We start from the raw sequence: 17499 nt of genomic DNA on the forward strand, positions 1-17499 counted from the left end.
AGCTTATGAAAGAAGTTGAAGACACACACACACACACACGAAAAATATTCCATGCTCCTGGATAGGAAGAATAAATATTGTTAAAATGTCAATACTACACCCAAAGCCATCTACACATTCTTTTTTTTTTAATTTTTTTTTAACATTTATTTATTTTGAGACAGAGAGAGACAGAGCATGAATGAGGGAGGGTCAGAAAGAGGGGAGACCAGAATCTGAAACAGGTTCTAGGCTCTGAGCTATCAGCACAGAGCCTGACGCGGGGCTCAAACTCACGGTCTGCGAGATCATGACCTGAGCCGTCGGCCACTTAACCCCAGGCGCCCCAAGCAATCTACACATTCAATGCAATCCCTATCAAAATGACACCAGCATTCTTCACAGAGCTAGAATAAACAATTCTACAATTTGTATGGAACCAGAAAAGACCCAAATAGCCAAAGCAATCTTGAAAAAGAAAACAAAGCAGGGAGGCATCACAGTCCCAGAGTTCAAGCTATACTACAAAGCGTAACATCAAGACAGTATGGTACTGGCACAAGAACAGACACTCAGATCAATGGAACAGAATAGAGAACCCAGAAATTGACCCACAAAACGTATGTCAACTAATCTTTGACAAAGCAGGAAAGAATACCCATAGAATAAGAAAGTCTCTTCAGCAAGCAGTGCTGGGAAAACTGGACAGCGACATGCAGAACAATGAACCTGGACCCTTCTTACACCATACACAAAAATAAACTCAAAATGGATGAAAGACCTCAATGTAAGACAGGAAGCCACCAAAATCCTCGAGGAGAAAGCAGGCAAAAACCTTTGATCTTGGCTGCAGCAACTTCTTACTCAACAACGTCTCCGGAGGCAAGGGAAACAAAAGCAAAAATGAACTATCGGGACCTCATCAAAATAAAAATCTTCGGCACAGCAAAAGAAACCGTCAGCAAAACTAAAAGGCAACCAACGGAATGGGAGAAGATATTTGCAAACAATGTATCAGATAAAGGGTTTGTATCCAGAATCTATAAAGAACTTATCAAACTCGGGGGCCTGGGTGGCTCAGTCAGTTGACTGCCCGACTTTGGCTCAGGTCATGATCTCGCTGTCCATGGATTCAAGCCCTGCATTGGGCTCTGTGCTGACAGCTCAGAGCCTGGAGCCTATTTCAGATTCTGTGTCTCCCTCGCTCTCTGCCCCTCAACCCACTCATGCTCTGCCTCTGTCTCTCTCTCAAAAATAAATAAACATTGAAAAAAAAAAATAACTTAAAAAAAAAAAAAAACTTATCAAACTCAACACCCGAAACAGAAATAATCCAGTGAAGAAATGGGCAAAAGACATGCATAGACACTTCTTCAAGGAAGACATCCAGATGGCTAACAGACACATGAAAAAATGCTCAACATCACTTATCAGGGAAATACAAATCAAAACCACAATGAGATACCACCTCACACCTGTCAGAATGGCTAACATTAACAAGTCAGGCAACAACAGATGTTGGCGAGGATGCAGAGAAAGAGGATCTGTATTGCTGGTGGGAATGCAAACTGGGGCAGCCACTCTGGAAAACAGTATGGAGGTGCCTCAAAAAACTAAAAATAGAACTACCCTACAACCCAGCAATTGCCACTACTAGGCATTTATCCACGGGATACAGGTGTGCTGTTTTGAAGGGACACATGCACCCTCATGTTTATAGCAGCACTATCAACAATAGCCAAAGTATGGAAAGAGCCCAAATGTCCATCAGTGGATGAAGGGATAAAGATGTGATACACACACACACACACACACACACACACACACACACAATGGAGTATTAGTTGGCAATCAAAAAGAATGAAGTCTTGCCATTTGCAACTATGTGGTTGGAACTAGAGGATATTATGCTAAGCGAAATTAGAGACAAGTATCATATGACTTCACTCATATAGGACTTTAAGACACAGAAACAGATGAACCTAAGGGAAAGGAAACAAAAATATAAAAACGGGGAGGGGGAGAAAACATAAGACTTTTAAATATGGAGAACAGAGGGTTACTAGAGAGTTGTGGGAGGGGGGATGGGCTAAATGGGTAAGGGGCATTAAGGAATCTACTCCTGAAATCATTGTTGCACTATATGCCAACTAATTTATAGTAAACTTAAAAAAATTTTTTTTAATCTATAAATGAAGAGTCACTGAGACAGACCCTGAGTAGTCAGATAATAAAGCCAGTACTTGAATCCGGATCTCTCTAACTTTGTTCTAACCACAGATTCCCTATTCTCTACCTTGCCTTATTCCCCATTGATGACACCTTTGGTACCAGCTATTTAAATAAGTTGCTTACAGGGGCACCTTGGCTGACTTAGTTGGTAGAGCATGTGATTCTTGATATTGGAGTTGTGAGTTTGAGGCCCACTTGGGCAAAGAGCTTACTTTAAAAAATAGTAAATAAGTTGCTTACAAAGCCATGGTATTTGTGTTAGCTGTACCCTTAATTAAGGGAAGATGTTACAGAAGAAAGCAAGCATCCAGGGTGCCCTTGTGGGACTGAGATAAGAAAGTGTTAAGAAAACTTTTTTTTTTTTAAGTGCTAAGCTCAAGTCTGGTACGTGAGGTAGGTGGTGCTGTATTCCAAGAATGTAGCCAATTTTTTGTGTCCAATATACTTATCTCATCCTTGAGATTCTTCCTTAACGAAGATACTGTAGGGCACCTGTGTGGTTCAGTTAATTAAGCATCTGACTTTGGTTCAGGACATGATCTCACAGTTTGTGAGTTTGAGCCCCGCTTCTGTCTCTCCCTCTCCCTTTCTCTCTCTCTCTGCCCCTCATGGGATTTGCGTGCGCTCTCACACTCTCTCTCAAAACAAAGATACTGTAGCCTGTATCCACCCTTCCCACCCTTATTTTCTTTTGATTCTGATTCCTTTATCTGACTACTGTCATCACCATGGTCAACATCAGCAGAAACAGGGAAAAGAGAACTAAAAGAGAACCAATCCGGTGTAAGTGTCCCATTCCATACTCCTGAATCAGGCCAAGCTACCTTCTGCCTCTGCTAGGAGAAAGAAAACACCCCGAGAGTTGGTACTGACTTGGAACAAAGGAACTCGATTGTTCAGTAAGCCAGTATACCTCTCTCTCACACCTGGTCTTCAAGGAGAAAAACCTACCACTGTGGAGGAAAGCCCAGAGGCAGACCTGTATTACCTGTCTGAACTAAAACCCAGCAGCTGTTGACTGCCATTACTCAGCTGAGCCCAGAGTTGTTCAGTTGATTTTGACCAGACACCCGAGTGCAGCGGCTGACCTAGGCAGCTTCTAATGGAATTCTGGTGTCTTGAGGGACTATGTCTCAGTGATCCCAGACTTCTGGTATTTTCTTGTCCAGGAGAATGTAACAAGGGTCAGAAAAAAGCCCCACTTTATGGAGACTGAAGCCCATTGAGGGTCAGTGGCTTGTAAGAAGCAGCGGAACACACACTCCGCTGTCAGGGCTTTGATTCTGCTCACCAGCTAGTAATACCTAGTGGATAGGAAATTTCTGGGCCTCTCTGCCTCCCTCCCCTTCTTGCCCTCAACTGTCACGGTCACATTCATCCTTTTAAGACCTTCTTCAAATCGGTCATCTAACGAACATTTGTGGACTGAGCGTCTAACCTGTACAGTTAATAAAGTAGAACTTAAACATGTGTGAGTCCTTGCTACTTCGAGGCGTGGTGCCCCTAACAGCACAGCTCTTTTCCACTCTGTACTCTTTTGCTAAGTTCTCCATTGGTGAGCATGGGACCAAATCTCGCTGTGCCTTGTGGATGTCAGCTCTCTTTTTTCCTGCCTCCAAGAGCAGCATTTTCTAAGCAGTTGCTGGCAGGCTAACCAGCAGTGCCACCAAATGAGGGCAGCTGTGCCCTCTTCCTTCTGGCACACTCTTTGCCCCCCTTCTCTTGCAGTTGATGCCCAGTGACGTGACTGAATGGGGTCTTCTTGGGCCAAGGCAGCTGAGGCCACAAGCTGGGCATTCAGTCAGCTTGTTCCCTGCTCTATCCTGGCTGCCTTCTGCAAGGGAAGGAAATAGGGTGGGAGTTAGCTAGCTGAGCCTAGGCTCCCAGCCAAGCCCCTTCCTTCTGCTTGGGCAGACTGGGTACTTACGCAGCAAGCCTTTATTAGGCACCTTCTGTGTACACTTGGGAGAAACCCTACCTCAGAGAGGGAAAACAGAGCTGAGACCTTTGCAGGAGCCTGGCATCCTTAAAGAGCTCCTGTTCTCAGAACCTTTTCCTTTTTGACTGGAGGTCCAACATCCGCTGGAGCCCCCTGCTGGGTGGCCCCTGGAGATGAGAACAAAGAAACTGTTAACATTAATGAGGCGCATTGAGTGGGTACTTCCGCCATCTCCAAAGGCAGGCAGGTTTTTCCTCTTTCATTTTGGAAAGTGACAGCTGACAAGGGCCAAACAGACTATTTTTGGCACTCAGGACTTAAAGATTCTCTGAAACCTTTCTTTTCAGTTTCCCTCCCTGCTGCCCTGTCATTATTGCCACCCCCCACGAGGAAATAAATAAAGCCTTTTGATCTTCACCCAGTCAGGCCGAGGGTAAGCTGTAAACAAAAGTGAACTTGTGACATAAGGCTAGGGGAGGGATTTTGGCAGCTTATTCCTCTGCTCCTGAAAAAAAAAGACATCCTGTTTGCTGAGCCAGGATGCCCACCCAGTGGGTACGGTGCCCCAGCTGCCAAGGCACAAGAGAAAGCTGCTGCCTCACCGGCCACTGCAGACTGAAGGGCAGTCACTCCGGGCACCCTCTTTACCAGAGCGTCTGCCTAGAGCCTTCACTACTGAGGCCAACAGGTAGGAACTTGGAGAGATTTCCACTTAGAGGAGCAACCTTCAGTTACTTCTGTGAGAATTGGCCAAGTTCAGGCTCTCCAAAATCCGGGACTTTGAAAGTTGCTCTGCTGTTCTGATCTTTGGTGGCCTCATTTGTAAATGAGAAGCCTGATAGTACCCACCTTCTAAAGCAGTAGCGAGGATTCACCGAGAACCTGTCACCTGGCACAAGGCCTGGCTAGTTGTGAGCGCTGACTGAATGTTAGCAGTGCTTGTTACTTGGGGGCTCAGTGAGGCCGGGTCTAAAATGAAGACTAGGGATAACTTCGTTAACCCCTACTCCACCATAGGCCCTCAAAAGGGGAATCTAGAAGGGCTGGTTGGCTTGGCACTGATGAGCTCCCTCTCCTTCTTTGCTCTCCTTACCCTTCTCTCTCTCTAGGGGACACTACACAGAAAATGAGAGCTGCTCACTATCCTACCCCAGCCGAATTGGACGCGTATGCTAAGAAGGTCGCAAACAACCCACTGACTATAAAAATCTTCCCCAACAGTGTGAAGGTTCCCCAGCGGAAACACGTTCGTCGTACTGTGAACGGCCTCGACACATCAGCCCAGCGCTACAGCCCCTACCCGACTCAGGCAGCCACCAAGGCAGGCCTGCTTGCCATTGTCAAAGTGCCAGCCAAAAGCATACTCAAGGACTTTGACGGCACCCGAGCCCGATTGCTCCCTGAGGCCATCATGAACCCCCCAGTGGCGCCCTATGCTACTGTGGCACCCAGCACTTTAGCCCACCCCCAGGCCCAGGCTCTGGCCCGCCAGCAGGCCCTGCAGCATGCACAGACCCTGGCCCATGCCCCTCCCCAGACGCTGCAGCACCCTCAGGGTATCCCGCCACCCCAGGCGCTGTCCCACCCTCAGAGCCTCCAGCAGCCTCAGGGCCTGGGCCACCCTCAGCCCATGGCCCAAACCCAGGGCTTGGTCCACCCTCAGGCCCTGTCTCACCAGGGTCTCCAGCACCCCCCCAATCCCTTGCTGCATGGAGGCCGGAAGATGCCAGACTCAGATGCCCCCCCGAATGTGACCGTGTCTACCTCAACTATCCCCCTTTCAATGGCGGCCACCCTGCAGCACAGCCAGCCCCCGGACCTGAGCAGCATCGTGCACCAGATCAACCAGTTTTGCCAGACGAGGGCAGGCATCAGCACTACCTCAGTGTGTGAGGGCCAGATCGCCAACCCCAGCCCCATTAGTCGCAGTCTGCTCATCAATGCAAGCACCCGGGTGTCGACCCACAGCGTCCCCACGCCAATGCCTTCATGTGTGGTCAATCCCATGGAGCACACCCACGCGGCCACAGCCGCGTTGCCTGCCGCAGGCCCTGTCAACCTGCCCACGGGCATTTCTCGAGCCCCTGCTGGCTACCCTAGCGACCTCAAGCCAGTCGCCTGGAACCAGCACCAGCTGGCCCACCTACAGCAGATGTGCAGTGAGGCCGGTGGGACGCCGGCCCCTGGCCTGACAGGCAAGCACGCAGCAGGACGCGAGTTGGCAGGGCCTGGCTTTGTGGGCAAGGCCCCTGCCTACCCGCAGGAACTCTGCCTGGCACAGTCCTTCCATCTGAAGCCACCCCTGGAGAAGCCAACCCCATCCCCACCTGTCAACGGCCTGGCGGCCCCACTGGCCTACCCCAATGGTCACTACTTCCAACCCCTGTGGAACAACATTCTGCCCACTCCCAATAGCGACAGCTCGGGGTCTCAGGACCTCGCCATGCCGTTCCACGGTGGGCAGCCCACGGGTGCACCCCTTGACTGTGGGACGGCTGCTGGGGCCCACTACCGAGCAGGGGCCGGGGGCGGTCCAGTGGCAACCCAGAACAGCTTGATGCAAACAGTGGATTACCTAAGCGGGGATTTCCAGCAGGCCTGCTTTCGAGAACAGAGCCTGGCTATGCTGAGCAAGGCCCACCGAGCCCCTGGCAACCGAGCCCCTGATCCCGCAGATAGTCGAAATCTTCATATTCAGCACCCTGGGTATAGATAGGTAGCCCCGGTGCCCTCCACAAGCTACACGTCATACATCACCCTCCTAGGTTTAGACTTACTTTTGAGTAATTGGATAGTTTCAGAGTTTCGCTGCTCCAATGTGATCATTCTTAGAGGTCTAAGAAAGGGAATTTGGTGGGATCTATTTGAGGACAGCGGGGGATCCCCTGGTGCCCTCACCCTCCCCTCCACCATCCCCAGCAACTTCTGGGTTTATGTTAGGACCTAATCCCAACTCCAAGCTTTTGTCTCTACTGCCTGTCAGTCCCTCCACCTTGACCATTTCCCCCCAGCCACCTCCTGCCTTTTCTTGCATCTCTGCCCGTTTTCCTTAGGACTGAGGTGTGGGGTAAGGAAGGGCCCTAGGTGAGGTGGCCGTAGGTGCCCAGCCCCTTAAGCTAGGACTTTCCCTGTCTGCCTCTGTCTCTTTGGGACTAAGAACCCAGACTTCCCAAGTGCTCTGGAAGTTAATTCCTTCTTCACCCAAAGATCTCAAAACTGACCCAGTCTTCACCTCCTCCCACCCCTCTCCATTCCTCAGGGCTTTGTTTAAATCTGGATTCCAGAGTCACTGCATTTGCCCTTGCTACATTCAAGGGCACCCTGTAGGCACTTGGCCATAGCCTTGAGACCTGGGGGAAAAATGTGTCTTTGTGTTGGTATCTTAGTTCCTGACACCCCTTTCCAGCCCTAGAGAAAGGTAGTAACTGTCCAGCACACCCAAGATCCCTTTCTCACTATTGTCTCTCTCCCAACTCACCTGCTGCTCCCATCCCCCACACCCCTCCAAAAACACAAGCAAAACAAAATAGGATCTTGAGGAATTAGGTAGGTAAAGAAAGGATGATCACATTGGAGTTCGGAATTAAAAACACCAAAAAAAAAAAAAAAAAAAAAGTTAAAATGCATTTGGTTCTCTACACTGGCTAAGAATATTGCTCTACACTGTAAGTTTTAAATGTCCTGTTTCTGTATGAATGTAGTGTGGGTTTGAGTAGCGTTGTGTGAGCGGCCCCACAGGTACATTCACCCTCTAGTCACCTCCTTTTGCAGCCCCTCAGTATAATGAAGAAAGAAAGAAAAAAAAAAAAAACACAAAGCCTTAAGCTCTTTGAATTCTTCCTTTACCAAATGAGCATGGTTCTAACAGCTGGAGGCGGACCTACATTGGAAGCAGCCCCTCCTGCCCGCGCCCATCTGTCACGTGCCCATCCTCCACCCCACGCTCAACGTGTTTCATTCCCAAGTGGCAATTAGTTGGCTAGAAATTTAAAACTTTTCTGTAACTTTAAATTTAGATCATGTTTTGTAATTTTTTGCACCCTTCTGTTAAAGTTGGGCTCTGCCTTTTTTTTTTTTTTTTTCTTTTTATTTTTTTAAACCAAATAAGCCCTTACCTTTCCTCTTGTCTCTGGGGAATGTGAGCTGATGTTCTTATTTAAGATTTGGGGTTTTGTTTACTATACTATCCACTGTTCTTTAGCCAGAAATTCTCTAGTGATCTGAAGCAATGTGATTGAAGACCAGTTTTTAAATTATGTGTTGGCAAGTTGCCTTATATTTAAAAAGAGAAAAAAAAAAGAAAAAGAAAAAAAAATGCCTGATTGTGTTATGCCAAATGATAGCAACATGAAGTCCTAATTTATTTTCCTGCCGTCTGTGAACACTGGTACCTCCCTGTCCCTGAGCCCTCAGGAGCACCTGCAGCTTCTGGCGCAGCGCCTTCTCCCAAGGCTTCACCGCCACCGTCTCACCCAGGGTCCCCTCCGGTTCTCACTTTCTCTGAGAGAACCCCACCGTCCCCCCTTATCCCTTGCTTGATCTCCAAACCAGATATTTTTGCTGTGAGTTTTTCCAATGCCTCTCCCCAAAAGGTGAGCTGCTATCTTAGGAAATGGGACCGGACACCAACTTGGGGGCTTTAAATCAAACCTCAAACCCTCAAATCTCTTCCTGTGTAGGGGTGCAAATCTCTGAAGCTCTCCCACCCCTAGTCTGCATGGAAAAATGTACTGTGGCCCCTCTCCCCCCCCCGACCCCCCACTGCCCTTGCCTTTGGTGTGAGATGTTTCCTAGTTCACCCTGAGCCTCCCTCCCCCCTCTGCCAGCCAACCCCCAACCAGCAATAAGGGTCCAAGCCAGGGCCTCCTATCCACACTCCCTGCCTCCATCCCACGCTGCCCCTAGGGAATACCCGGATTCCCTACACTGTCCACATACTGTAGCATTCATTCTCCATCTCCCTCATCTGCTCACCTGTGGTGGTTTATGGGTGTGATGGGGTTTTTAAGATTATTATAAACCAGTAAAAAGAAAAAACTCACCAGAACTTGTCCTATTCGTTGAATGCTGTGAATGTTTGAGGTGACTTTTCTTGTAATGATTTCTGACGTGCCTGCTCTCCACGAGAGAAGCGGGTCCTCAGTTGTAGGACGCGAGCCCTTATAGTGTTGGGCCCACTCGGAAGCCTCCCAGTCTGTGATGCCAGACCAGGTGCTGCAGTGATTGGGCAGCCGGCACGTGATAGGGCCTCCCCTAGGCGGGGCGCTCGGGGCGTGTTGGGACCCGTGGGAAAGTGTGGTTTACCGCCCCGCTCTACAGGCTCCATGTGCTGCCACTTTCAGTCCACGGACCGTTGAAAAACCAGGATCTGCTTTGCTGATGAGCCAGCCGAAGACTAAAACGCCCCTCCCTCCCCTTCTCCCGCCTCCACCACTTTGGGATTTCTGAGGGCCTTTGACAGCTGGAGATAATAGGTGCCGCAATCTGTGACCTGCAAAGTGGCCCCTCCGAGTACTGATGGAATTGAAAGTACAGTTCCCTTCGGAGCACGCCCTTCTCTGTAAGGTGCCCCTGCCTCCTTTACTCCTCACGCCATCCTTGTGAAAGAAAGCCTTCTACCTGGGTCCCCTACCCGCAGTCGGCCCACGGTCCTGCAGCTAAGTAGACAGGTGAACCCAGCTCTGCCTGGCCTCTTTGGGCAGATGCGCGGGGAGACCAGCACCTCAGGTTTTGCATAGTTCCACATAGCGATTCTGACCGTCTGCAACAGCACTGGAATGAGGTCTAGGCCTGGGTGTGGGGGCAACTCTGGGAGGCACCACCCGGCTTTCCCAGTCAGTGCGCCCCTGGAGTGGTGCAGTGACACGGTCCTGCCGGCAGAGGGAGCCCAAGCTTGACCGAGGATGTTCGGCTTCTCTTGGGAGACAGATGCCGGCCGGGTCGCCTATTACCTGCCGCAGGAGCTGAAGAGAAGGCATTTGCTGGAGCCCCTGGTAGCCGGTGGTTTTCCCTGCGGGCTTCCAGGCATCGCTGTGCCAAAGATGGCTTATCTGGAGAAGGGGCCATCTTTCCCAGCCGGCAGCCAGGGCCCCATCTCCCCCCTAGATCAGTGAATTTGACCTTTTGAAGGCTAATAAGCTGGTAGTTCCCCAGGCTGAATGTCAAGGGTCTTTCCACCTCAACCTGTGTGTGGGAGGGTGGAAAAGGCAAACACTACCACCCTTGAACCTTCTCCTTAGTAGATAATAGTTGCCATACATCGGGCCTCTTCACAGGGCCAGGCAATAAGAGTAAGGGACTTTATGCTGATTAATCGTAAAGTTTACAAGTCTAGGTAAACAGGATTACTTTCATTTTACCAATGAGAGTAACGGTGCCCCATGTAACTAAGCAACTTGGCAAAAAGCAAGCACAGCAAGGATCCAAACCCAACTCTGCTGCCATTATTGAAGGGAGCTGTATTACTAGGGATTGCTAGAGCTTAAAACCGAATCCAGGCCCTGTCCCAAACCAGCTGAAAGACACTGAGAAATCAGTTCACTCCTCTATTCCTATTTCATCAAATGTGGATAATCACAGGCACTCACTGAGGGCTGTATGAAAAATAAATGAACATGGATGAGAAAATCCAAATACCCTTCAAAAGGCCCTCGGCTCAGCCTAGTCCCTGGGTATGGGCTGGGCTTTGGAGTTGGATTAACATTCTGTCAAGCACGTTTTGCGCTGGGAACAAGCATCGTCTCAGTAAATCTTCACTACAGCCGACTGAGCCGTCCTTTTAGTATGGCGATAGAAGCGATTTCGTTTGCTTGTTGTATTAAACGAATAATGTACATTCGTGCTTAGGAGTGTCTGCTACACGACAGCTATGATCATTATACCAAGAAAGACTTGCCTGGGGGCAGAAGCAGTAAGTAGTCTTTGGTGGGGTATGGATCAAGGACTCCAGGCTCGTAAAATGCACCTCCCCCATTTAACCACCAGATGGCAGCGGCAGGCAACTGTCTTCCGCACAAAGCCTAGTGCAGTTCCCCTGTCGTCCGCCAGAGGGCGATCCAGCAGCGCAGAGTGGCAAGCAGCACGGCGACCTTGGCCCCGCGCCTTCCCTGTTGGGCCCAGCCTTAGGCGGCCCTAACCATCCCAGATAAGTCAGGCTGGAACCAAGTTAATAAATACAATTCAGGATTTATTAAAAACCAGGGCTCCCCTGCCGTGCCCTCCTGGCACTAAGTAAATAAATAACCAGAGGGGGCACAGCTGGGGAAAGGGGAAGAGAAATCAGATCTCAAGACAGATTCTTTGAACTACCCCTCACATCCCCATTCCCACCCCCCACTATGGCTCTTGGGACATAGCACCAGCAGGCGCCTCAGTCCTGGGTAGAGTGTGGCCGGCACCAAGGCATGTCTTCCCTGCCCAGGAGAGGAGACAGGCCCTGGGATCACTTTTTCCAAGCCCTTGATGACCCCAAGACCTGCTCCCCCCGGGGGCCAGGGCTGAAGCACCAATAGGAGGCACCTGAGGGTGGTAAGGAAGAGGAGAGGGGGAACAGAACCTGGGCAGCAGAAGCAGCTGAAAGGGGGTCCGGCCCCTTCTCCAGGTTCAGCCAGTTCCTGGCTGAGGTCATGCTCCACCCCCCTTTCTCCTGGAGCCCCGCCTGCACTCAGCTGAGGATCTTTCGGGGCAATTCAACAGAGGCACGGATGAAGACCGCATCATCCCGCACGTAGTTTCGCTTGCGGATATCCTGGTGGGAGATGAACTTGGGGTAACCAAAGCCCAGAGAACTCTCATCCAGGGAGCCCCGCCAAGTGCCCGGTTTTTGGAAATTCTTCCAGTTTGGGTCAGGGTGAAAGGTCTCAGTGACATGCTGTGGCTTAGCCAGCCCGGGGTCGCTCTGATCCAGCAGGGAGAAGGTGACGCGGCGGGCAAACGGCCACTCGAGGAGATTGTCAAAGGCACCCGGCAGCACGCGAATGTAGAGCGAGAGGTGCGTGCCCTCACCGCTGCCATTGCCATTGAGGAACGCAGACACCTGCAACTTGTAGCCATACTTGTGTGTGTAGAAGGCCGGGCTGAAGCACTCCAGGTTGGGCTTAGCCTTGGCCTCCTGAAGCCGCCGTCCATAGCTGCCGATCTTCCAGATGAGCACGCCGTCACTGCCCACCGACAGCTCCTCCAGCTCTCGCCGCAGCTCCTGCAGCTCCTGCCGCTGCCGGCTCACCAGGGCACACATCATGGCCAGGTGCGGCTTCACGCTCTCCTCCACATGCCGGGCCATAGCCAGCTTGGGGCACTGTTGGCAAAGCCCCGGGCCATGGGGGAAGGGAGAACAGTGATCAGTAGGGACATGCCCAGGGGAGACAGGGGACAGAGGGGAGCGGCGATGGGGCTGCAGGCACCCAGCTCTGACTGGGGACGGTAGAGGACACTTGGGAGGCCGCTGCCAGCCAGCAGAAGGAAGGACCGAAGGCTTCAGAGCAGCAAGGCAGGGACCAGAGAGGGCCTGGTCTACATCTGAGGCTTCAAGGACTAAGAAGGGGACAGACAGGGAAGAGGAGGGGCATCTCACCCTGTGTTTGCAGCCGGAGTCTTTGAACGGACACAGCACCAGGGCGGTGCTACAGCTCTCCTTCAGGTGGCCCGGCAGGTCCTCCCGAGCCACCGTGCCCACGCCACACTGGTTGGGGCAGGGCACGGGCAACCTCGGGCACTGGTACTGGTGGCTCTACGGCCACAGGGGCGGAGAGACAGCGGTCAATAGGCTGACCCCCACCCCCACCCTGCCACCTGCCCCACGGCCCGCGGCTCAGGGAGGGCCTCACCTGGATGGTGTCAAAGACGAACTCCTTGGCGCAGTAGGTGCAAGGCTGGGTACGCTTGGGGCACTCAGAGGAGGCATGCTGGGCCAGCAGGCGCCGCATCATGCGGGCACCACACTTGTTCTCGCAGTACACGCTCTCTTGGGGGCATACGCCCTCGTGGCTCTAGAAACGCCAGAGAGGCCGACTGAAGGGATCCCTGGGCCACCAGGCGCCCCACTCACCCTGCGCCCTCCACCGGGCCCCACCCACCTCAAAGGCCTCCCCGCTGAAGTCGCAGCCACAAAACTCGCACTTGAGGCGCCGCTTGGGGCAGTCGTGCTGCAAGTGTGCAGGCAGGTCCCGGCGGCTCAGCTTGGTGGGGCAGCGATTGGGGCAGGGGATTACATTGAAGCTGCAGGTGTTCAGGTGGCTCTGTGGGGGAGCGAGACGGTCAGTGCCTGCCAAGAAAGGGGGAGCCCCCTCCCTCCCACCGGAGACTCACCTGTAGGTGGCGCAGCGGCCCACTCCAGCGGCAGCCCTCCTCACTGTGGATGCAGCGGATAGGCAGCCCCAACACCTGCACCTCCAGCTCTGGGTCTGGGTAGATCTGGGTAGACGGGGAGGAACCCGGCAGGGTCAGAGCCCGCTACAGTCCCCAGTTTCCACCCCCACCACCCCCAGACGGGCCAGCTCTACCTAAGAGTCGGTAACAGCCTCTCTTGAGCTATAGTCCCCTCTGTGCCGAGGGATGGAAGGCAGAGCAGGTGGTGTCTGCTCCAAAGCTGGATACCAGGGTCCCCAACATGCCTGCACGGGACACTCCCTCCTTTTGGAACAGCAGCCAATCAGCCTGCTCAGTTCCGGGCAGCCTCCGCATCCTCTGCTTCCTTCCTCTTGGTAGAGGGGTCTTGGCCCTCAGCCAGGGGCCTGGCTTGCCACCCAAAGGGGAGGGGAGCACTGCTTGCGAGCACAGAGCCACTCTGTGCACCCCCTGGCACCCCCACAGGCCGGGCATTGTGCCTGCCCTCCAGGGCAAACACTGGCCTCATTTGCAAACTGGCCTGGTGGGAGGGAAGGGGCCACCTTTGTGGGGGCACAGGATTCCACAGGACCGGGTTGACACTGGCCCTGAGCCAACTGGCTGCCGGCAGCTCCAGCCTCCACCAAGGGCAAAAGCCTGTAACTGGGGCCTCTGCCTGGCACTGTGGACTCACCTTGGCATAATCCAAAGGAAGTTGGTCCTCAGGGCATTTGAAGACTCCTTCACTGTGAAGGGGGAGGGGACAGAGTCAGGCTCCAGCTATGGGAAAGGAGAACCCAGGTCCCACCCCTCAACCAGGGCAGCCTCCCTCTCACTAGACCTGTCCTCAGCCAGAGGCCTGCAGGTACCCACTTGCCTAGCACCCCAGAAGATCCTAGCTCTTGTCCTGGGGAGAGGGTTGTGGGCCCACTGGAGACAGACAGCTGCCTCAGACAGCATTTGGCCAACAGGTGGCAGCTGGTACCCCTCCCCCCAGGAGGGCAGCTGGACTGGGAGAGGGACAGGACACCTGCCCTCCACCCTGTTAAGTTTTCAGCGGCAGGGGGTGAGTGCTGAGATGAAGTGCCAGGGCTGCCCGGCCCCCAGCAGGGATCTCGTCCCAGAACCCAGGACAAAGATCAGCTTGGGGCCACTTTACCCCATCCCTTCCCTCCTCCCGTGAGGGTGTGCCTCCTAAAGCAAGGAGGAGAGGCTCACTCTAAGTCACTGTTCACACTCCCATCCAGTCCTGACCACCTGCCTCTGCCAAGGGGCTGCGTGTTCCCATTTTGCAGATGAAAGAACCGAGACGGGGGGGGGGGGCAGCGGCTGGACGTCGGTCTGACTCCCCGCCTCACACAGGTTCTACTACCCCACAGACACCGAGGAGAGGCTGGGGCGACAAAAACCGCCCAAGCAAGCACAGCCAAGACTATGGTCATCGCAGGGCACGCGCTGAAAGCTTTCTGACCCTGCACCAACGAATCCACTGACACGCCTTCTTCTACCAACATGCCCTTGCTGACCCCAGCCAGGACCAGTCACACACACCTGGCATGGCCTGAGCAGAGCGAGGGCTCACCCAGTAGGGCTGAAGGCCCTCAGGCACGGCATTCCTGGCAGGTCTGAGTCAGGTAGGTGGGAGGCAGAGATCAAGGCAGAAGCGGAAGCCACACGGCAGCCCTGTCCACGACAGAACTTTGTAGGACCTGGGCAGTCCGTGCCCCGGCTGCCCAAAGGATTTCTAGCACCCATCTCCCCTGACCCCCACTACCACCACCGGCCATGCCGCCAATACCAAGAACAATACGTGTCCAGGCACCGAAGAGGTGTGCCCGTGCCCACAGGGCAACCAGCCTTCCTGGACCAACCTGAGTAATAGCCCCGGCAGGAATGGGGAAAGAGGGGGGTGGGCCATGCGGGAGGGGTCTGCTGGGCTGCTTCAGGAATGTGCTGATTTAGTGGTTTTGGAGACAGGGAGGGGACTAAGGCAAGTCCCCAGGCTTCAGGCAGAAGATTAGTCGGAGCAGCTTGGGGCCCCGCCAGGACAAAGGTTCTGCGGGGGCTATGGACACCCTTGCTTGTAGGATAAGGGGTGGTGGTGAGGGACAGAGCCTGCTCAACCACTTCTTTCCTTCGGGGGCCTCAGCAGCATCGCTCAAGCTCTAGGGGCGGAGGCAGTGGGGGGGGGGGGGGGGGGGAAAGCAGGGGCCAAGACTGCTCCAGGCGGTGCAGTGGAGGCCCAGGCCCAGGGGAGAAAACAGGATGGGGGGAGGGGGCTGTGGGAGAGGAAGAGGGGATTTCCGGGAGGGGGAGGGGCAGAAGCTGGGGAGAGGGACAGAGGAGGTGGAGGGAAACGGCCTGACAGCCCCCTCCCAGGCAGTCGGGGTGGGTCAGCTGGGAGTGGGGGCAGGGGCTCAGCTGGCCTCATCTGGAAACCAGAGGGCCGGGGTAGGGCGCCGCGGAAGACAATGGGACTGTGTGTCTGTAGGGGAGTATGTGTGTACACTGAAGGGAGGAGGGAGGACAGAGGAGGGTGAGGGAAAAGGAGGAGGGGGCAGCACAGCAGCTCTTGCAGGAGCATATGTGAGGGCAGGAGCCGGCCGGGGCTGCGGGGAACTGAAAACAAAGGGCCTGCTGAGATTTCCGCCAGCTAGGGGCTGCGGAGGGCTGAGAGAGGGAGGGGAGCAGCACTGAAGGCAGGAGCCCCAGAAGCGCTCCCTGCCTGCGCCCCTAGAACCCCTCAGCGAACAACCTCCAGACAGGCGGCAGTGGCTGACCTAGCTTTTCCCTGGGGAAAAGGGAGCACGACCTCTTCTTGGGGCACGACCTCCCCAGGAATGAGGGCTCCCTCGTCTTGCCTCCCCACACCTGACGTGAGCATTTCCCAGCAAAGGCGTTAGATTCAGGACACCGCAGGGTGCCCAGAACTCAGCAAACGCCCCACGGGCCAAGGGGCCACCTGGTTCAGTAACACTCAGGGTGCGACCCCCTCCCTAACGATTTATAGACGCCCCGCGGTATTGAAGATCCCCAGGGGCAAGGAGGGACACCCAAGGGGTTCCACTGCTTCAGGGGCGATCTGTACCGTCACAGTCCTCCCACTGTTGTGGGACCAAAAGCAGCCCGGACTTAAAACCCTGTTAAGCCTTTAAGTAACTGTGTGACCGTGGGCAAGCCGCAGCCTTTTTTGAATCTCTCGTTTCATCATCTGTGAAATGGGAGAACAATAGCTGCCGTTCTCGAATTGTTAGAATCAGAAGAGGTTAGATGGGCGGAAACTCCGGAGGCTTAAGGTACGGCCCGGGACAGAGGGTTTTGTCCTCCTCTTCCCGTAAGGATTCAAAGTTCAAGGATGAGGCCGCTCCGGCTTTCAGGTGAGGGGGAGGGCCGGCCACGGGTCAGGAAGGGCGTCTTCTCCCACCTCCACCCCGCAGGCTGGCACGGAATTCTTCCGAACGGGCGCGGGCGCCAGTGGGCCCCAGGCCCCTTCGGATTAGTGCGTGGGGTCCTCCCTCGGGGTCTGACGTCACCGCCACCCCCTGACGTCACGGTGGGCGCCCCTGAGGTCACGGAGCCGCGGCGCAGACAAAGGCCCGGCATGTCTCCGGCCCGGGCCCCTCCCCATGCGTCGTCCCCCCTCGCCGTCGCTACCGGCCGCTCCCCGCTACCCCCGGCCCGCACCTGAGGAACTCCTGCAGGCAGGTGTCGCAGAAGCGGTGGCCGCAGGTAGAAACCTGCACAGGCTCGCGCATGGGCTTCCCGCACAGTGGGCACAGCAGCCGCCGCTTGGGCTTCTCCAGGAACTTGTAGTCGAAGCCGGGCATGGCGGGCGGGCGGGCGGGCGGCAGGCACGGGCGAGCGGGGCCGGGCACGCGGCGGCCCCACAGCCCGCGCCTCGCTCCGGCCGCGCTCCCGGCTCCGGGCGGCGCCGACTGGCGGCCGCGGCCTGCGCCCAGCCCCCGAGCCCAAGAGCCCGCCCGCCGGAAGAGGGGGTGGAGCCGCGCCCGCGCGGTCCTAGCGCC

General features: G+C 54.4%; 2 protein-coding genes across 3 annotated transcripts in view; one reads left to right on the forward strand and one right to left on the reverse strand.

The window, feature by feature from the left end:
• Positions 1–9174, forward strand: part of FAM222B (family with sequence similarity 222 member B) — a 77055-nt gene extending 67881 nt beyond the window's left edge. Inside the window, exon 3 of one of the 2 annotated variants that reach the window (XM_030294965.1) lies at positions 5260–9174. In XM_030294965.1, the coding sequence (XP_030150825.1) occupies positions 5260–6866 (1607 nt within the window). In that variant the 3' untranslated portion in view covers positions 6867–9174. The remainder of the gene's footprint in view (positions 1–5259) is intronic. The other variant, XM_032591235.1, reaches the window with a different exon arrangement.
• A 2144-nt stretch (positions 9175–11318) lies between these two features.
• Positions 11319–17317, reverse strand: TRAF4 (TNF receptor associated factor 4). Its single transcript, XM_030294966.1, has 7 exons — positions 17159–17317; positions 14169–14220; positions 13457–13561; positions 13225–13386; positions 12976–13137; positions 12723–12878; positions 11319–12446 (listed from the first exon to the last, which is right to left on the reverse strand). The coding sequence occupies exons 1-7, from the start codon at positions 17299–17301 to the stop codon at positions 11814–11816; spliced, it is 1413 nt and encodes a 470-aa protein (XP_030150826.1). The 5' UTR covers positions 17302–17317; the 3' UTR covers positions 11319–11813.
• Positions 17318–17499: the final 182 nt, after the last annotated feature.

The sequence above is a fragment of the Lynx canadensis genome, chromosome E1 (genome assembly GCF_007474595.2).
Source record: "Lynx canadensis isolate LIC74 chromosome E1, mLynCan4.pri.v2, whole genome shotgun sequence".
NCBI classification, from domain to species: domain Eukaryota; kingdom Metazoa; phylum Chordata; class Mammalia; order Carnivora; family Felidae; genus Lynx; species Lynx canadensis.